Source organism: Anabrus simplex, chromosome 2, assembly GCF_040414725.1.
Source record: "Anabrus simplex isolate iqAnaSimp1 chromosome 2, ASM4041472v1, whole genome shotgun sequence".
NCBI lineage: Eukaryota > Metazoa > Arthropoda > Insecta > Orthoptera > Tettigoniidae > Anabrus > Anabrus simplex.
The window spans coordinates 1,022,646,402-1,022,668,579 of record NC_090266.1 but is presented as its reverse complement, the minus strand read 5'-3'; the positions used below and the strand labels follow the sequence as shown (position 1 = coordinate 1,022,668,579).

At 39.5% G+C, this 22,178-nt stretch overlaps 1 protein-coding gene across 5 annotated transcripts in view; it reads right to left on the bottom strand.

The window, feature by feature from the left end:
* Positions 1 to 22,178, bottom strand: part of melt (melted) — a 611,799-nt gene that overhangs the window by 559,108 nt on the left and 30,513 nt on the right. For 4 of the 5 annotated variants that reach the window (XM_067141908.2, XM_067141909.2, XM_067141912.2 and 1 more), the window contains exons 2-5: positions 21,465 to 21,556; positions 760 to 863; positions 491 to 651; positions 251 to 395 (exon numbers count right to left, since the gene is read on the bottom strand). In XM_067141908.2, the coding sequence (XP_066998009.1) occupies positions 251 to 395; positions 491 to 651; positions 760 to 807 (354 nt within the window). In that variant the 5' untranslated portion in view covers positions 808 to 863; positions 21,465 to 21,556. Of the gene's footprint in view, positions 1 to 250; positions 396 to 490; positions 652 to 759; positions 864 to 10,971; positions 11,108 to 21,464; positions 21,557 to 22,178 lie in introns of those variants that run through there. The other variant, XM_067141913.2, reaches the window with a different exon arrangement.

Here is a 22,178-nt window from a genome sequence, read left to right as displayed (position 1 = left end):
TTGGTTCATGGACATACAAAGATGGAGGAGGCTCGTACACCACACCCGGGCAACTGGAGATGGTTAATGATGATGATGATGATGATGATGGACAAAATGTAACAACTTTTAGTGAACCAGGTATCACCCAATTGGATATATAAGCCATAATACGCTATAGCAAGTGTAGTAAAATAAATTGCATCTACCAGTAACCTGACCGAGACTGAGGTAAAATACATAATTTAATAACACACACTATATTACTCACTAAAAAGATACAAGAAATGATGTCTGATGAGATCTTAGCATGAGGTGGGTCCTCATCTCGAGGCGAGGGCTTTAGATTGTGGTTCAGACAGGACTCCAATAGAGCTACAAGAGCTTCAGCATGCTGCTCCATAGAGCCAGTCTCCCTATCAAACATCAAAATAAAATGTTAGTGAATTTTGTTCTGACAGACAATATAGCTTTCACTCAAACTTTTACAACATACTGTAGGTTTACCTACCTAATTGCTGATGTGACCCTTGTAATGCAGATTTCCACCACACTTTGGTCATTGTCATTGTTGACATAGTCAGGGAGACTAGTTATTTCACAAATTGTATTCACAACTTCAGTCAAATCATTGACAATTGCTTGGTCAGAAACTAAAAACAAATCTCCAGCCTGTAAAGTTAATAATACCATGTTCAGATATAAATTTTCTTATTTCCACTGATAAATTAATCTAAATTCAAGCACAGTACAGCCAATTGTAGAAGGAAATTGGTATACCTTTGATAAGTCTTTTTTGCTTAACACTTGAGTAAATAGTTCATGCATAGCTGGAATGCATAAGTCCGTAATTATAAGGTAATATTCCTCAAGTCATGATGTACCTGGAACAGAAGAATTCAGTGAATATCAGTATATAATGTACTGGAATCCAACAGTATACAACTCCTAAATATTGCAACAAAATAACACTCCAAATGTAAATTCATAGTTAGCTTATGCATCTACACTTTTCTCTTAGCTCCACTAACTTCCTTTCTTTTTGATGTTGTTTACAACAAAGTTACTGAATGCCCATATTGTAAAATTCACTGGACTGACTTCTGTAAATGTCTCTTGAATTCAGAGATTTACAGATTGCAAGGAAGGAATAGTCTTCTGAAGGTTTTCAATCCATTAATTTTATGACTATCAAAGAAGAAGAAACCCTACTTTCTATTTGTTTTAAATCACACTAACTTGGCGATGATGGTATAGGAAAGGTCTAGGACTGGGAAGGAAGTGACCATGGCCTTAATTAAGGTACAGCCCCAGCATTTGTCTGGTATGAGTATGGGAAGCCACCCAGCAAGTGGCTGTGCGGTTTGGGTCACTTAGCTATCAGCTTGCATTTGGGAGACAGTGGGTTCGAATCCCACTGTCAGCAGCCCTGAAGATGGTTTTCCATAGTTTCCCATTTTCAAACCAGGCAAATGCTGGGGCTGTACCTTATTTAAAGCCATGGTCGCTTCCTTCACAATCTAGCCCTTTCCTATTCCACTGTCGTCAGTCTGCTCCTAACATGGAGACAGATGTCCTTTACAGTTGTCCCAATCCTGGGGAACAGACATTTCAGTGCCCTTTCTACCGCTGAGAAATTACGATGCCACCTAAAGAGGCCCTCATCCTGAAGCTGTTGGACTTGTAGGAAGCTGAGTTAATGGTCACCCCTCAATATATTAATTACTAACATGTCAAGGTGCCTGAGCTAATGCTCACTGTGGTGCAGTACATTCTTATGCTAGAATGGCTACAGGGTATTTACAAAATAACTGAATACACTCCAGTATTGTAAGTTTGTAACATCAAATCAGTTCAAGAATAATTTTGGTTAAATGAATAGATCCAAGTACTATCTATTACACATAGCCTACATTTTACAAAGGTGAAAAATGAGAGTATCCTCCTAATTCAAAACATCATATATTCCATCATTAGACGGAGTTAACAAATTCAAACATGTTTCGGCTCGTTTGAGCCATCTTCAGTGAAAAATGAGGGGGGTTGAAATAATTTACATAATATAAGTTAAAAATGCCAAAAAAAAACATAATGAAGGAGCAAATGAAAAAACAAACAAAAGAGAGCCTAGACGGAAACAAAATTACTACAAATATACAATATTTACATCATATGCGGAGCAAAAAATAACTCACTGCGACAAAATTCAGTGAAACAGGTGTTAATTAAAAATAATAATTGAAACTAAAAACTGTGTTAACCTAAGAAACAAAGGAATGAAAAACAAATGATACAGTCGTAAATGAACAATAGTAGCACATGGTGACCTCATAGTTTACAAAATATTGGTTTTGTAACAATAATAAAACAGGTTGAAATCACTGTCGAAAATCATCCTTGTAGAAACCCATCACATCATTATGTTTTTTTGACATTTTTTAACTTATATTATGTAAATTATTTCAACCCCCCTCATTTTTCACTGAAGATGGCTCAAACGAGCCGAAACATGTTTGAATTTGTTTACTCTGTCTAATGATGGAATATATGATGTATTGAATTAGGAGGATACTCTCACTTTTCACATTTGTAAAGTGAAAACCGTCAATACGGAATGATTCTAATATCTTGTAATTACACATACATATCATAAAATGTTAATATACCATAGAAATATAATCATATGTATATAATTCGTAGTATGCTGATACTTCTTGTAGATTATCTGGCTCCCACAGCGTGCACATTCAAGCATTTGAGTTATCTTTTTTATAACAAAAGTTGTCAGTGATGAATCAGTCTGGTTTCTCTCAGTTTCAGTTTCTCGAATAACAAAATATCAGAGGTATGAGTTATTGGACCATAGCCTCCTAAATTCAGTGAGGAAGCAGACCCCTTTCCATGACTGAACTGGCATGATTTTCTGACAGGATTTTCTCCTTTAGATTTTGTGTTCTTTCCCTAACTGCAACACAACAGGTTGCATTCATATTTTAACCCCTGAGTACTGAGTTGCCTCTTCTGCCACCTCCAACATACTTAAGTGTCCCTTGTCTGCTTTCGATGCCATTGAGATCTTCATTGTTCACCCTGAGCTGAGATTACACACATGAATATCTTTAAAAATTCTTTGGGACTGAAATATTTCTATCTTGCAACCAAGAAGAGGCAGTTCTCAAAATAATGGATGTAATACTGGAGAAAAATTATACAAATTAACTTTCAGCCAATTCACATTCAGCATTTAAATATTTATTGTAGAAGGTCAGAATAGATCAGGATGTCTAAATTAAGAAAGGACACAACATTTCTCCAACATCACTGCAGTAAAGTCCGACTCGTTGGCTGAATGGTCAGCGTACTGGCCTTCGGTTCAGACGGTCCCAGGTTCAGATTCCCGGCCGGGTGGGGAATTTTAACCTTCACTGGTTAATTCCCATGGCTTGGGGGCTGCGTGTTTGTGCTGTTACCAACATCCTTGAAACTCACATACCACACATAACACTATCCTCCAAAATAATAACACGCAGTTACCTACACATGCCCGATGCTGCCCACCCTCTTCGGAGGGTCTGCCTTACAAGGGCTGCACCCAGCTGGAAATAGCCACACGAAATTATATTACTGCAGTAAAATACTAAAATGAACTATACCTTCAAACCTGAAAAATGGTGAACTCATACATACTACTAAAACCCTAAAAATGTTTTCCTACATTTCAATGGCCGTTGACATCAACCACAAGAAGCAAACCAAGGTCTGAATTTTTAAAAATTTCTACACCTGAAAGTCTGCAAGTTTCATACACAATATACTAAAATGCTCTTAAAAGGGCACGTCTCCAAATCTTACAGTTCAGGACGTATGTACCGTTTTAAATAGAACAATAATACTGAAACGGGTTCCTTACAGAGAATCTATAGTACCAACATTCAAACTTCCTAGCTATGGACTGGCATTAAATCTCTTGAATGCAGGAGACAAGCACCAAAGAAACTGTGTAGGTATCAATGTCAGCAACATGTGAGCTAACTTGAAACTTCACTTGAATTCAGGAAATTTTCATTACAAAGTTGTGAAAATGTATTTGAATTACAGTAGGCCCTATGGTTTCAGGATTACTTAATTTGAGAACTGGAGAAGATCCCAGAGAAAGGAGCATGATTTTTCCTGGGTGATTTCCGGCAAAAGAGTAAAAAAAAAAAAAACTCCATAGCGCAACAGCCCCGAAGGACCATGGCCTACCAAGCGACCGCTGCTCAGCCCGAAGGCCTACAGATTACGAGGTGTCATGTGGTAAGCACAACGGATCATCTCGGCCGTTGTTCTTGGCTCCCTAGCCCGGGGCCGCCATCTCACTGTCAGATAGCTAGCTACTCAGTTGTAATCACGTAGGCTGAGTGGACCTCGAACCAGCCCTTAGATGTAGGTAAAAATCCCTGACGTGGCCAGGAATCGAACCCGAGGCCTCCAGGTAAGAGGCAGGCACGTTACCCCTACACTGCGGGGCAAAATCAATTGTCAAGAGAAGGGTTAGTCATGGGATCACCATTGTCAGGTATAATAGCAAACATCTTCTTAAGCAACTTCGAAAACACCTTCTTAAACGGCAAGAATTCCAATGGAATCTTGAACTGGAGCAGATTCGTAGATGATGTGATTTGCATATATGATAATGAGATCACCAATGCACACCCGTTATTAAACACACTAAATTCATCGCACAAATCCATCAGGTTCACGATGGAACCAGAAACTGACAAGAGAATAAACTATTTAGACATCACAATCAGCAGGAATAGTGACAACTTGTCTTACAAAGTATACAGGAAACCGTCACACATTATTGATGAGTCAAACCACCCACACACGCACAAAATAGTAAGTCTGAACACAATGGTACAGAGAGCTATTTCCTTATCCTTGAGTAGAATGGATTTCAATGATGAGATAAAAATAATTAAACAAATAGCAAAAGAAAACAACCACCCTCCGAGCACAGTAGAAAAACTATTAAACATAAGCAAAATGACCGGAAATCCACCACGCATGACAGGGAAAAGTACGTAGTTATCAACTATGTCAACAAGAACACATACACAGTAGCTATTATTTTCAAAAAGCAAGGTCTAAAAGTTGCTTTTAGAACGAACAACACACTACAGAGACACGTCAGCAAGTGCAATCTAAACAAAGACCCTCTCGCCAAGTCAGGAGTAAATGAACTCAAATGCCAAGAATCTAACTGCAAAGCTACATACGTAGGCCAAACAAAACATAATTTCCTAACAAGATACAAAGAACACAAAAAACGCTATCAGATATATGCTGCATTCACCCTTTGGAGAGCACATATGACAGTTCACACCATTTCACAGACATCAACATGGATCTAAAAATCTTACACTTCGAAAATAACAGTAAATCTTTGAATATTAAGGAAGCCACCGAAATTTAGATCACGAAAAAAGATAACGAAAACAACCTGAACGAACATACCTTTTTAAAAATTTCCTCCCTATTCAACTTATTTAACATATGGACAACATTTACACTTATACATTAATGCTTAATGAATCCCAGTCATCTCTGACTTAAAGGTCTGGAATGTGGGTTAGGATATTCTTATCTGTAGTAAGCGCACCTGACTTACGCATCGTCCATAACACATAATTACTAGAATCACAACACTCCGCCCCCAATACCCAACCCCACCCCCCTCTCTCTCTCCATCCAGGTTACAGCCTTAAGATGAAGGTAGCAGCCTGCTCTCCTCCAACCAACAGGAATGAACCACATCATTACATGCACCCCTCCCCGAGGAACCGTTAGCTAAGTTCAAAACCGCTCCTCTTCCAGGTTCACAGTTCTGTTATAGTGATAGGTGACAACAGACGTTTCTTCGGTAGTGTAGGTAAGTACAAAATATTTCGTTATACGGTGTTTGTCATTTCCCATGCAATCACTTTTTTCTTGCTTATGGCTCATATTTTCACATAACTCCATATCATTGACAAACTCTACTATACATATATGCACATAATTTAAGTGATTTGATACAATCTGAGGATGTTCTTGTAGAACGAAACATGTCATTCTTTGTATATGTGGTTTTCACGGCTATGCTTATAATGTTTTAATTTGCATTTGAAACTGTTGTGTGTCTGACAGACTGGAAATTTTTTATTACATTTAATAAGTCTACACTGGAAAATATGGCTTCTTTCTTAACAAAAAAAAAAAAAAAAAATGTTTGAAAGAGGGCGCGTTGTTGGCATGAGAGAACGTGATGCATCCATCTGGGAAATTGCTGCTTGTGTGGGACAAAGTGTGTCGGCACTGCAACGGGTGAGTACAGAATGGTTCACAGAAGGGCGTAGAATACGACGAGATGGGTCCGGTCGCACCCCCCCGCCCCCCCAAGAAGCTAGACACCTCATTGAAATGGCATTGTAGGACAGATCTGCATCCTCCTCGGCTCTGGCACAACAGCGTAACACATCGTACACTATCAGGAGTGACAGTCCGTCGCCATTTATTACAGTCTGGGTTACCAGTGCATCGTCCACTTCTCCGCCTTCCTTTGACTAATGTGCACAAACATGCTAGATTGCAATGGTGTATGGAACGACATCACTGGGGACAGGACTGGCAGCAGATAGTGTTTTTGGACGAATCCAGGTTCTGTTTGTTTGAAAATGATGGCCACATTTTGGTTTGCCGCAGACAGGGGGGGAGGCATCACACTGACTGCATTCGCACAAGACATACAGCGCCAACTCAAGGCCTTATGGTGTGGGGTGCTATTGGGTACAACCACAAATCACACTTTGTGCATGTCCAGGGCACTGTGACCAATTTGACCTATGTAAATGACATCCTGCAACCCATAGCCATATCCTTTCTGCACAACACCCCAGACGCCATATTTCAGCAGGACAATGCGCAACCACAAGTTGCTGCACGAACACGTGCCTTCTTGTTGTCGCAGGATGTCGGACTGTTGCCTTGGGCCGCCCGATCACCAGCCTTGTTGCCAATCGAAAATGTATGGGATATGGTGAAACAACGGGTACGGCGCTGTGACCCAATGCCAACCATCAAAGATGAACTGTGGAACCAGGTGAATGCAGCATGGATGGCTAAACCCCAGGACGCCATTCGCGCCCTATACGCGTTGATGCCATCAAGCTTGGAACAAGTTATCAGTGCCCACGGAGGACCCAGTGCCTACTAAGCAACAAGACACTTGCTGAACCTAGGTGACTAAAATGCTAATCATTTCTGCAGAACATACTAATGAACATGTCCTGTGAATATGAATTCCCTACCTCTAGTTTTTCAAGGTGTTCTGTTTTTTTATGAACATTTGTGTACATTACTTAAAAACATTAATAACTACAGTAACAATATCACAGCTTATTCTTATACTCATTTTGTGTATGTTATCAACAATAATCTGTTCTTCTTTCCACTAATCTGTAAAGTCTAAAAACTGCATTAAACACTTTATGAAAATGCTGTCAAAGAATTCAGCACTGTAAAATATTTCATAAAGATCACAGTTCTTTCAAGCCATAAATAAACTTTGTAAGGTTTTTTGTAGTACGATTTGTAAATTTTAAAACTGAGTAAACACATGGACAGAAATATATAACATTGTTTCCCGTCATATAAGAGTGTCAATTTTAATTATTTGATAACATTTTCATTAAGTGTTTTAGATTGTTCTTAAAGTGTTCAAGCAGTTCTGGACTTAGATTAATGGAATGAACAGACTTTTCTGATAACATACAAAAAAAAAGTATATTGTTTGTTATTGATGTTTTAGTTTTAAGTAAGTATTTTACCAAACTGTTCAAGCAAACGTAATAAGGTCATATGAAGACAGAAAGTGTAATATTTGCTGTAGAAGAAAATTACATGTATGTTGTTCTCGAAAAATGTACGATTGAACAATTGGTACAAAATAAACATGCTGATGTTACCTAGACATGTTTTGACAATGCGGACAGCACTTAGAATTTCCTGTACCACAGGTATTCAGACTGTAGTTAATACGGGCAAACATAAACCATAAAAATGGTCAAATTAATAAATTCTAAGTGGTATGTTCCAAGCATTGCTTACATTATTATACACAGCTGGGAAATGAGCAACAATAAGTCTTTTTTTTTTGCTAGTGGCTTTATGTCGCACCGACACAGATAGGTCTTATGGCGATGATGGGATATGAAAGGCCTAGGAGTTGGAAGGAAGCGGCTGTGGCCTTAAGGTACAGCCCCAGCATTTGCCTGGTGTGAAAATGGAAAACCATCTTCAGGGCTGCCGACAGTGGGATTCGAACCCACTATCTCCTGGGTGCAAGCTCACAACTGCGCGCCCCTGACCATTCAGCCAACTCGCCCGGTACAACAAGAAGTGGGGATGCTGAATATAGATTTCAGTTCTCCCACTACGATCGCCTATCTAAACACAAGTCCTGTGAAAATCCGCTATTATCAATCAATCAATACTGATCTGCATTTAGGGCAGTCGCCCAGGTGGCAGATTCCCTATCTGTTGCTTTCCTAGCCTTTTCCGAAATGATTTCAAAGAAACTGGAAATTTATTGAACATCTCCCTTGGTAAGTTATTCCAATCCCTAACTCCCCTTCCTATAAATGAGTATTTGCCCCAGTTTGTCCTCTTGAATTCCAACTTTATCTTCATATTGTGATCTTTCCTACTTTTATAGACGCCATTCAAACCTATTCGTCTACTAATGTCATTCCACGCCATCTCTCCGCTGACAGCTCGGAACATACCACTTAGTCGAGCAGCTCTTCTTCTTTCTCTCAATTCTTCCCAACCCAAACATTGCAACATTTTTGTAACGCTACTCTTTTGTCGGAAATCACCCAGAACAAATCGAGCTGCTTTTCTTTGGATTTTTTCCAGTTCTTGAATCAGGTAATCCTGGTGAGGGTCCCATACACTGGAACCATACTCTAGTTGGGGTCTTACCAGAGACTTATATGCACTCTCCTTTTCCCAAAGAAACCACGTGTTCCGAATGTTGCTTATGATCCATTTTTGTTGTAGTGCAAATAATCCCTCGTCATCATGTTAAAATATCTAGCTGGGAATTTATTTACATCAGTAGCCAAAGGTTATGTGCCATCATACAATGGACCCCACTGTCAAGTCGACTTTATACATTATATAAAAAGTGTTTGTGAGAATATATAGTCCACTCATGCACATGTAAAAGCATTACCGTATTTGTTGTAATAGTCTTTATAATGAAATGGGTCTACAATTCAAACCTACCCTTTAATCACACATCACTGCCTAGAGGTTTCTTTTTAGAGGTTTTTGGTCCAATTTTGCAATATTTTTGCACTTTCATGAAATATTCCTTGCAATACAGCCCAACAACGGCTTTAGTCATTTCTGCAGGAACAATAGAGGCAATGTTTCATTGATGCAGATCCTGCACATGAGTTCTCATAAAAACCTGTCTTTCAGATAGTGAATACAAATAAGTAGATAGTGTTTTCTTGGGAGATAGTGTACTGATTCAGTAACAAAATCGTAACACATTTGTACCAGAATTCTGAAGAAAGTGTTAGGGTATCTGTCCTAAAAATGGACTGAACATACTGCAGGCAAGGATATTTTCTGTAGACAACTGCCACTTTGTTTCCTATATTTTCAGTCCCTCCCCCGCAGTTTTAAGCCTACTTTAGTGCTGTATAATTTAAGTTGAGTAGAACACTGTGTACCTGTCGTTTTACATGAAGTATCACTGATAATTACAGGTGGAGGGTCATTCTATTTACTGGCTGTACACATGGTTGGCTCCCATGAATTAAATTTTCTTACAGAGTTGAGCTTCATTTCCCACTTCTGCAGCCTTCCTCTTCTATGGTCATCTTTTATAGGTAGGGGGGGGGGGGGGAGGTGTGGGTGTGTGTGTGTGTGTGTGTGTGTGTGTGTGTGTGTCTGGATAAATCTTGAAATACAGAAGGAATTATTTTTGGAAGTATGACTTTTATAGCTGTGCTGACGCTATAGTCTGAGTACTTAAAATACCTGCTGCAAACAATGGAATGTATGAGTATATTTGGGTTGACAAGAAATTGCAGAACACCATTTATTTTTAACTTCCTCGTCTTTTGGAAATCTGGTAAATGAAATAGCACATCCTTTTGAGGTCTTTGATTTACAATAATGAACACTACAGTATACCACTTCTGTAAGTATTAACCGATACTCGCATTATGTAAATATAGTTGAATTTTAGTCACTAAATTATAACCACCCGCAGTAACATCTGAAAGATCATAAATTACAAAAATACTTCTTGACATGCTCGTGAATATTTATAGACTACTCCAACCGCGCAATTTTACGTTTAAGACGCATGCACCTAGCAGCAAAATTATGAGTTACATGAACATCAGTAAGAACCAGTTTCATGGCCAACAGGGCCTTGTATTATTTCCCAGCCTTCTGTAATAACATACTATAAGCTACAGTTCCGAGCTCCCAGTGGAGAGATGGCATGTAGTGACATCAGTAGACGAATAAACTTGGATGGACCTTTTAAATGTAAAAAAAATAATACGAAGATAAAGTCGTAATTCACATGCACAAACTGGTGCAAAATCATAAAACATTTGTATTAAACCCCTGAAGGAGGTGTCAGTATATCTTAACCTACACTATTAGGAAGACGAATTGGGGATTGGAATAATTTACGAAGGAAGAATATTGATGTATTTCCAACTTCTTTGAAATCATTAAAGAGAGCCTGGGCAAATAACTGATGGGAAATCTACCACTTGAGCAACAACCTTAAATGCAGATCAGTGGTGAATGAATGACTGAAACACTATCTGGACGGATATATTCACTATTGAGTGCTTCTGTTGTGGTTTGTGGTGTGATGTGTTGTATTTTAAATGAACATGTACACTGACTTAGCAAATGTCATGGGATAGTCACCTAATAGCATGTGGGGCCTCCTCTGGCCCTGCGAACTGCAGTGAGACGCCACGCCATGGAAGTGAGTCGACAAGTCCCTGGTAGTCCTCTGGACGCAGCTGACACCAAATTGTTTGCAGAGCGGCTGCCAATGCTGGTCTGTTCGTGGGTGCAGGATCCATGGCACGGAGCCTGCGTTCCAGGACATCCTAGATATGCTCGATAGGGTTCATATCGGGGCTCCTGGGTGGCCATGGCAGTCGTTGGACCTCTGCTGCATGTTCCTGGAACCATTCCCGGGCGGCGTGGGAACGATGTGGCGGCGCTTTATCATCTTGAAACACCGAGAACCGTCTGGGCGCTGGAAGGCCGAAAATGGGTGGAGATGGTCTCCGAGCAGCTCAACATACCGCATACCATTCAAAGTATCTTCCAGAACAACTAGGAGGCCCATTCCATACCAGGAAAATGCACCCCAGACCATAACAGAGACACCAGCGCCCTGGACCACACCTTCGAGGCAGGCGGGATCCATCGCTTCATGTGATATGCTCCATACACGGTGCCTCCCATCGGCATGGTGCAGTTGAAATCGTGATTTGTCCGACCATATCACGTTACGCCATTGTTCCAGTGTCCATCCCTGGTGACTGGCGACAAATGCGCGGCGTTGTGAGCGATGACGTTGGGTTAACAGTGGAACCCGTGTGCGGTGCCGGGTCCCATACCCCATAGAACCCATATTCCTACGGATTGTCCACTGGGAGACGTGTCTAGCATGGCCTGTGTTGAATTGAGCCGTGATTTGTTGCACAGTTGCCCGTCTGTCACTATTGACAATCCGTCTCAGATGTCGCCGGTCACGGTCATCGAGGGTGGCTGGACGGCCGGTTGTTCGTCTGTTGTGGACGGTGACACCCGCATTCAACCATTCACGATACACCCTGGACACAGTTGATCGTGTGAAGCCGAATTCCTGCACCACTTCCGAAATCGCACTTCCCATCCGTCGGGCACCGACCACCATACCCCGTTCGAACGGTGTCAGCTCACGACGACGTTCCATGTTACACCTGTCACATGCACAGCCACTGCTCACAAGGTCTCCTATACAACTGCCGCTGGCACAGGGGGCGTGTGGTGCACAGACAACACACCTGCGCATCAGTGCTCCGCTATCCCATGACATTTGCTCAGTCAGTGTATTACAAGATATCAGTGTATACCGAAACACAAACACCCAGCCCCCGAGTTAAGAGGAATTAACCAGATGCAGTTAAAATGCCTGGCCCCAGGGCCCTCCGAATTGAAGGCCACTATGTTGACCATTCAGCCAAGGAGCCAGACTCTGTCGATTGTTGATAAATGCCATAAATAGAAGTGGCCCAGTAACACTACCCTGTACTAGTCCGACATAGAAACTTCACTGGAGTATTTACTTTCCAATTTTACTCTGCGTGTGGACTGTCAAGAATTCTCGGAACCATAGAAACATTGCAAACAAACTTCATGATGGTCCCATATTAACTTGACAAATTCTTGGTTTTTAATTCTTAAAGAATTTTTGTTTATGGGTCCACCTTTCAATACAAGTGATAAACTTAGTCATATAAAAATCTGGTACAAGTTTTGCCCCTATTAGGTCTTGGAATGACATCCTAAAAATTATAAAGTGTGCTGAACAAATGAACTAGTAAAATAATGAAAAACATGTATCCAATAGGCTATATGAAAAGATTTTAAAAAACACATTAGGCAGTGTCTGTCATAATCTTCTTGCTTCAGTTTGGTTGAAACTAACAATGCGGTCAGGGGTGCACAGCTGTAAGCTTGCATTCTGGAGATTGTGGTTTGAACCCCACTGTAGGCAGCCCTGAAGATGGTTTTCCGTGGTTTCCCATTTTCACACCAGGCAAATGCTGGGGCTGTACCTTAATTAAGGCCATGGCCACTTATCACTCCTAGCTCTTTTCTATCCCATCATCGCCAGAAGACCTATCTGTGTCGGTGCGACGTAAAAAAACTTATAAAAGAAACTAACAATGTAGTTATTAAAAACAAATCTTCTTATGTTGATTTATAAGTTTATCATGTTAGTTTAGGAAAATTTCTCTTGGTCCCTGTGGTGGACAGACTTTAACAGTAGACAGAGTGCTTCTAACAATAAATGTCAGTACGGAACACTGGATGTGTTGACTATCATTAGTAAGTAGTATTGTACTTCTTATTGTATAGATAGAGAAGTATAGAAGAAATAAAATAAGTGTGCTAATAGAGAAAAGGAAAACACTTTTTTATAATTTTAAAGATGTCATTTCAATATTTGTAAATGGCTGAAGATGACCCAATAAGATCAAAACATGTACCAGATATTTATATGAACTAAGTTTATAACTTGATATGAGTGTTAGTCTTTTATGTATTGAAAGGTAGAACAATAAGCAAAAATTCTTTAAGAATTACAAAGAACCACAGAACCATGCTTTCATCAACGTTTATTCCACCATTTTTCGTCAGACCTTTGTCTAGTGACTCTCTAATATCCTGAAAGAGCAACATCTGGCTCTTGCAGGAGAATCCTTTTCTAAAACAGTGTTGCTGGTCATTCACAAACTTTTCTCCCATTGTTCCCTTGGATATTCTAAAATCAGGTGTTCCATTTGTTTACATATAATGGATATCAGACTAACGGGCCTATAGTTGTCCATTAGCAGAGTCTTCCCTCCTTTCAGAAATTGGATCTACAGCTCCTTTCTTTCAATCATTAAGAATTTGCATGTTGTAGACACATTAAACAGTATTTCCAAGGAACATGTAAGAGCCCTATTTCCCAGATTCAGAATCTCCACAGCAATACTGCCAGGTCTTTGTGACTTATGTTTCCCTAACTTCTTAATCCCACCAAATTTGAAAGATAGAACAGTCTGTGTCACAGTTAATACCTATCACTAAGCTGGTTAAGCTCATTAAATAAATGATCATACTAACATAATTTCTTATAATCAAAAGAATAAAACCACAAGATTTAATATTAACAATGAATGGTATGTAACATTCTTGTCACATTTTGTCTTAACTTTCATGATAGTGAGTGAAAGTTTTATGTATACTGTAAATAAATAAATAAAAAAATAAATAAATAAAAATAAATAAATAAATAAATAAATAAATAAATAAATAAAATAAATAAATAAATAAATAAATAAATAAATAAATATTTCTTAAACCTTTTACTAATTAACCACTACAAAGCTACATTTTCTTGCATTTTTGTTATTAATCAGTACCCTTTCTAAAACATATTGAATTTTAACTCGAGTTATAGAAAGATTTCTTCATACTTCAGCGGCTAAAAGAACAAAAAACTTAAAATGCAATCAAAAACCAACAGTCCAAGTTGGATTTAGAAAACATTTCCATAATAAAATATAGTAATATAATTACATTATTAATTTTAATATAATTAATAATTTGCAGAATGATGCACCTTCGCCAGTAACGACTTTACATGATGCTCAAAGTTCATATCTAGCCACAGGAAGTCCCAGCAGCCTGATACACAATCACAAACGGTGCTGATGTAGGGTGAAGATCTCAGTGGTGTCATAATGAAGTTAATTGCAGAAAAGCCACATTCACATTCGGCACGGCAATGCAATTCATTACTGATAACAGCTTTTTGAACATGGGTGGCTGATCAAGAATTGTTGGTGACTCTCCGCATAGTAGGGGCCAACTGGTTTCAGACCTTGGTTGAACTCCCTGAATTCTTTAATTATATCACGAGAGCTATCAATCTTTCACAGATATGAAAAATCTCATTTTCTCCATAGGTTATCGATATAACGTTAGGCCAGAATTTGGGGTGAATGACATTGATATCATTCATCACAACACTGTAGTTTTCGGATGTATTCACTATTTGTAGATAGCCTGAATGACAAATTATTTGCCAAGCTTTGATAAAACTGTTTTTCAGCAATCTTAAGAATTGTTGTTCTTTCAGAAAGTTTTACATCTTGAAAGTTCTTATTTTCCAGTGCAAACTTAGCTTCACTTGCATGCTGTCCCATAGAATCAGTCCAGTTTTCAAACACTTTTATTAAAAGTGTTATGTGAGCTTGAATAAGGTTTAAACTTGATTTTTGAAGCTGAAGGGTAGATCAGCTAACTCTTCTAAGACAGCATAAGATTATCGCTAGGTTGTAGACAAAAGATGTGGATGACAATGTATTACAAAGCACTTTATAACTAGAATGTTGTTTTGAGTCCCGTTTCATGTCCTCTGTTGAGTGTGTTGTCTTTTCCAATGACAGCTGAATTTGTTGATTCTAAATTGTGGTTTTCAATGTAACAATGTTATTTGTTTTGGGTCCCACTAACTACTTTTACGGTTTTCGGAGACGCTGAGGGGCCGGAATTTAGTCCCGCAGGAATTCTTTCATGTGCCAGTAAATCTACTGACACGAGGCTGACGTATTTAAGCACCTTCAAATACTACTGTACTGAGCCACAATCGAACCTACCAGGTTGGGGTCAGAAGGCCAGCGCCTCAACCGTCTGAGCCACACAGCCCAGCAAGTTTTCAATGTTCTCACTAACTTCTTGTCTTTTAGGTTTAAAGAAGTTACTAGTTTTAGTAGACATAGACATAACTATGTAAATTTTGTATCCGCTCACAGTCACAATGTGTAAATAAACAGTACGAACAAATCGAAACAATGCTGTTGGTTCAGAGTAGAGCAGACGATACAACTACTGAAATGAAACTGACAGGCATAGTGTGCGAGAGTAGTTGTGTATGAGTCAGTGATGGCTAAAAATAGCCCCCACTGGCCACTTCCTGCAACTGCACATGCACGCACGTGCGCGCTCACACACACACACATCCTTTCTCTCTCTCTCTCTCTTTCTCTCTCTCTCTCTGGCAATAGCATCAAACTGTTCATCTGTTGTCACATTCACCGGTGCCGGTGCAGCGGTGAATTATAGTTACGTTACAATTTAATACACATGTAGGATACTATTTTAAATCTCCGGTGAGGACTATGTTCCTGTAAATTTTTATTGAGCAATACCCTTAAAAACATTGTGCAAAAGAAATTCCCTGCAAGGTGCCCAAATGCCGTTCTAGCACATTCCAGCTGAAATTTTTTTTCTTGCAATTTGCTCTATGTCCCATAAGTCCAACCCCTCGTCCACATCATAAGAGATAGGCAACGTTAGAAGTAGGCGAATGCCTGTAAGGGTGAAGTACAGTAGGGACCTCGTGTGTCCCGGGACTGCTACGGTAGCTGTGAAGGCCTTACAGGAACGCTGAAAATAGCAGCTAACGGGGCTCTGGTTAATCTACTGCCTTGTAGTATAGGGAGTTGGTTCTCCAAAGGCTAAGGGAAGAAACCCTAACAGAAAATCAGCACACCTAGATGATATAGGAGGAAGCCCCTCCACTGGGCTTTGGGTGCAGTGGGCTAATAACTTGCACACCCAAGAATCAAGTACTACAGAAACACATACAAAAGTAAACTGGATGGATATGTCTATGACAACTTTTGGAATGAAAACTCGGACTCAAATTTGTTTCTGGAATGTGTGAACAATGTACGAAGGAGGAAAGTTGGAACAAATTTCAAAGGAAATGGATCACTATAAGATGATGGTGCTTGGACTGAGTGAAACACGATGGAATGGTTTTGGAGAGCATCAGCTGAGAGATGGCAAAATGTTGTTATATTCAGGAAAGGAAGAAGATGGTGACCACCAAAGCGGAGTGGGACTGTTGCTGACAAGAGAAGCACGAAAATGCCTCCTTGACTGGAACCCTGTTTCAGACCGCATCATTACAGCACGGTTCAAGACAAGAGTTAGAAATATTCATCTGGTACAGTGCTATGCACCAAAAGAAATAGGAGAGCCAGAAGAGGAGGACCATTTTTATGGACAGCTTGGAAGTGTCCTGACAAAGATTTAGAAGAAAGAGATCAAAATGCTAATGGGTGATTTGAATGCCAAGATTGGAAATAAAAATGACGGGATGGAAAGAGTTCTAGGGAAACACGGAGTGGGAGTGCAGAATGACAATGGAGAGTGTTTTGTTGAATTCTGCCTAAATAACCATTTGGTGATTGGTGGATCAATTTTTCCTCACAGGACATGTCACGAAGTAACATGGGTTTCGCCAGATGGGGGAACACAAAATCAAATTGATCACTTTGCAATCAGCCACATGTGGAGAGGATCCCTCTTAGACAGTCGGAATGAAAGAGGCGCAGATTGTGGAAGCGAACACCACCTGGTAATAGCTGAAGTTAAACTGAAGATTGCTGCAGTAAACAAAAGGAATAAACTGAAGTGGAAAGAGAAAATTCAACATTGAAAAATTGAAAGATGCTGAAGTTAAAAAGGATTTTGTAATCAATCTGAATAGGTACAGTTCACTAGATCTAGATAATGCAGTAGGAGGCCCAAATGAAACGAGAGTGAATGGAAAATGGGAAAGGATAAAATCAGCCTTCCTGAATACAAGTGAGGAGATCTTGGGATTCAAGCAAAACAGGAGAAAGGAATGGATATTATGCAATATCTGGAAGAAGATAGAAGAGATATTAAAACAAAACTAAATCATTGCAAAGATGAAACAAAGAAAAGAAGCTTGATACAACAGTTCAGTGAACTGAACAGACAAAGAAAGCAGCAAGAAATGATAGAAGAAATCAGGTAAATAGCCTAGCAGATTTGGTGCAGGAGGCAGCACTTAAATGAGACTCAAAAGAACTTTACATTACAAAACAGCTGTCTCAAAAGAAATTCAATCAGTGCAGGCCAATTAAATTCAAGGAAGGTACGAAGCTTACAAATAGTGAAGAACAAATGACAAGATGGAAAGCGCATTTCAGAGAAGTGCTAAACAAAGTCATGGTACAGGCAGATCAAGGAGAGGAAGACTATCGAGAGGTTCCGGAATTAAGAGTGAATATCAACCCGCCGACGAAGTGCGAGATTATAAAGTCACTGAAAAGCTGCAAGGCAGGGAGGTGTTGAATGTAGATTACGAGTTGACAGCAGAGATGCTTTTACCATTGTTCGAAGACATATGGAAGACAGACACACACCCAGAGGATTGGAAGAAGGGCATTTTGATAAAACTACAAAAGAAGGGAGATCTTATTTGTTGCACCAACTGGCGAGGAATTACACTCTTGTCTATACCAAGTAGTTTTTTCGAGAATCATACTGAACCGATTAAGAGAACCATTGGAGGCCAAGATCAGGAAAGAGCAGTCAGGCTTTAGAGAACACCGATCCTGTATAGACCAAATAAATAGCTTACAAATTATAGTAGAACAGTCCATGGAATATCAGTCTTCACTGTACTTGGCACTCGTTGACTTTGAAAGCGCTTTTGATAGTTTACAGCGCCAAGCAATCTGGAGAGCGATGCAGGGGTGTTCCAACGAAAATCATCAACACGGTAAAGATGTTATACAGAGGTTACACCTGCCAAGTGGAATATGGAGACCTTTCAGATAGAGTCAGCAGTGAGACAAGGGTGCCTGCTCTCACCTTTGCTGTTTTTGTTGACATTAGATCAGGTCATGAGAAAAGTGGCTGAAGGGAAGCAGAGGGGAATACAATGGGGGATGACGGATCGTCTGGAAATCTGGACTTTGCAGATGATATATGTCTATTATCGAGATCATTTAGACATATGACTGAGAAAATTAAAGACCTCGAAACGGAAGCACAAAAAGTGGGACTCAAAATAAACATTGCCAAGACAAAGGAGCTAAGGATCAATGCCAGAAACACAAACCTACTGGTATTAGAGAATGAGATAGAGCGAGTTGACAACTTCTGTTACCTAGGAAGTATTATTTCTAGAAGTGGAGAGGCAAATGAAGATGTCCAAAACAGGGTAAACAAGGCCAAAGGGGCCTTTGCTCAGCTCTGGCCATTGTGGAAGTCCCAGAGAATTGAGAACAAAGACTAAATTGAGGATCTTTGAGACAAATGTGAAATCAGTGCTCTTCTACGGGTGTGAGACATGGAAGATGACTGGAGAGATAACACGCAAGGTCCAGACTTTCATTAACAGATGTTTAAGAACCATCTTAGGAGTGCGATGGCCAGATATTATATCAAATCGGGAATTGTGGGAGCGTACCCAACAACGCAAGGCTGAAATCCAGATAAAAGAACGTAAATGGAAATGGGCAGGTCACACATTATGTAAAGGTCCTGACAGCATTCCAAAACAGGCTCTTGAATGTAATCCACAAGGGGCTAGAAGAAGAGGGAGACCAAGGGTAACACGGCGTCAAACAGTGGAAGCGGAGGTGGCGTCAGTTGGGAAGTCCTGGAAGAATATCAAAACTGTGGTAGCAAATCAAGTCAGATGGAGTGCTCTTGTATATGCCCTATGCTCCACCGAGGAGTAATAGGAATCAAGTCAAGTCAAGCTTTACGTCACACCAACACAGATAGGTCTTATGGTGATGATGGGATAGGGAAGGCCTATGAGTGGGAAGGAAGCGGCCATGGCCTTAAAGTACAGCCCCAGCATTAGTCTGGTGTGAAAAGGGGGAACCACGGAAAATCATCATCAGGGCTGCCGACTGTGGGGTTCAACACTATCAGCCGGATGCAAGCTCACAGATGCGCACCCCTAACCGCACAGCTAACTCGCCCAGTCCAGCTAAAATTAAGAATGGCTAGCTCCTTCTCATAACAGAGATTTTCCACCCATTTTTCATGGAAGAAAGTTTATGTTACATGTATTTATCATGAATAACTTTCTTTTTGGAAATGAGTTCTGTTTAGACAGTTTGTGAAATTTTTTCAGATGCTCTGAACTACAGTATCTTTTGTTGTATGCTTTCCCTGTTTTCCTTTTAAGGCCTTTCATTTTCCTGTTATGGTACTCTAGATCTGGGTTCTGTTATAGTAATTTATAAGGCACGAACTATTCAATAGCCTTGTTTATAGTATTAACAAAACTATCCCATACTGCATTTATGTGCCCACCGTACAATGCCCAGCTTAGAAATATATGCTGCAAGAACTCTCAGAATTAAAGGCAAGACTTTTTTTCTTTCCCCATTGTCTAGTTTAGTACCTTAAAGAAGACTAAAGATATAATTCTGCAGAAGAATGGTCACTAATTTCTGGTATTACAATAGAGCTAATGTGTAAGTCAATAGGTCTTAAAAGATAAACATCTTAAGTGGTGTTTTTCCAAGTGGGGAAAGTCTACTACTTGGATAAACCCACCACCCTAATTAGTTTGTTTACCATGAGCTGACTGCAGCCCCTCCCCATAGCCTCTCAAGGGCAGGTTATGTCTGGAAGATATCAGTCACCCTCAATTACCAAACTTTTGAGCATACTGTTCCTGTACATGACACAGTACAGCCTATCGACAACAAGAAGTTGTTACTTGACTCCCTATATATATATACTTCTATTATTTGAATACCATTGGCATTCACTTGGTCCATGATTTTCACACACAGCTTTCCATAATCCAGATCAACCCATTTTGAACTACCTATGCTCTTATGCATATAAATACAATACTCTGCCACTTCTAGTTTCTCTGTCTGTTCTGCATATAATGAAATTACACTGAATCACTTCACTACAACTCATATTCCTGCTCAGCTATGACTCTGTGTACAAGTGAATATAATTCAACAGTTCACAAACATATTACCATCACATGATTTGAAGAAATAGGGTGCCAGCGGGGTCACCAGATAACAATGCAAGAAATTATTCCTCAGATACCTCCAGAAAGCAAACTGCACCCTGTAAGCCTCCATCAATAACAATTAATGCACCTCCTTACAGGTCTTCATTAGGAGGCAAATTGGTGCCAACAGCAATACTAATTGATCTCCTAATCACCATGCAACACTGATGCTAGGCTTATGATGCAGGTGGGAGCGAATATATGCCATATTAATTATTTTTTACAATTATCTTTACATTGCACCTACACAGATAGGTCTTAAGGCAATAATAGGATAGGAAAGGACTAGGAGTGGAAAGAAAGCAGCAGTGGCCTTAATTAAGGTACAGTCTCAGCATTTGCCCAGTGAAAAAAATGGGAAACAATGGAAAACCATATTAATAAGGAGCAAACTCTGCCCCATTTCCCTTTCTTTTATTTCTTTATTAAAAAACATAGATTTTGAAGTTAAAACCAGTTTCCTGCTATTGCAAGCATAAAATCATAGTTGTTAAAGTGCCTATAAATGCCTATGTGATGACTTTGTGCCTATTATGTTGTTTGATGCCTAAACACCCTTTTTAGGATATTTCTCCATTTTTTGCCATACAATCATCATACATTCATTCATAGAATTTTAAAGTAGATGTTTCTGGGGTTGGACATTTCTACAAACTGCTACAATGCTTAAATGTGGCAAAGCAAACAGTACTGAAATTACAAATATGCTCTGAACATCAAGATACGTCATTATAACATGTAAGGTGACGACAGCAACTTATACCTGTGTCAGAACAGCATGCGTTCAAAATGTGCACCTTCACATTGTTCATAATGGTCCTGTAGATTGCCAAATATGCTGATTAACACCGGTTGCTGCAAGGACACAAAGAACAAGTTTAGTCACATAAATAAGAAATTTCAGGAGACCAAAAAAAAGTTACCTTTAATATATCCTTAAAACATTAAATGTATACATTATGTCAGTTTGTCATGACACTTTTCATACTGTTTCAAATCAAAACTGTTATCTGTATTCTACACACATTTAAAATGTCAAGCTATATCTTTTTTTTTTTTTTTACTGATCCATGCTGGACATAATCATCTTTGAATGGACACCAGAGGGACTTAATCTCTTTTTGAATGGCTAAAGTTCAATCCTTAGTATTTAATACATAACTAGGAAAAAAAAAAAAGAATAGTTTTACAGAAATGTTATTGGGTCTAATTCAAATGAGTTTCAATATACAAGGGTTAGGGCAGAAGTCACTGCATTTTTTTTTTTCCTTGCAGACATGCGAACGAATCATAAAGTGCTATTTGTCCGAGTTGTTGAGGAGCTTAGCAATGCTCTGTGGAACGGAAGTGCAGAATACCACAATGGGAAAATAGAGCAGCTGCAACACATCCTCAGAGCAGCAATCAGAGTTCTGAAGAACCCCAGATGGACACAGACACTACCAACTATTTTACTTGGCCTACAAGCAGCCATCCA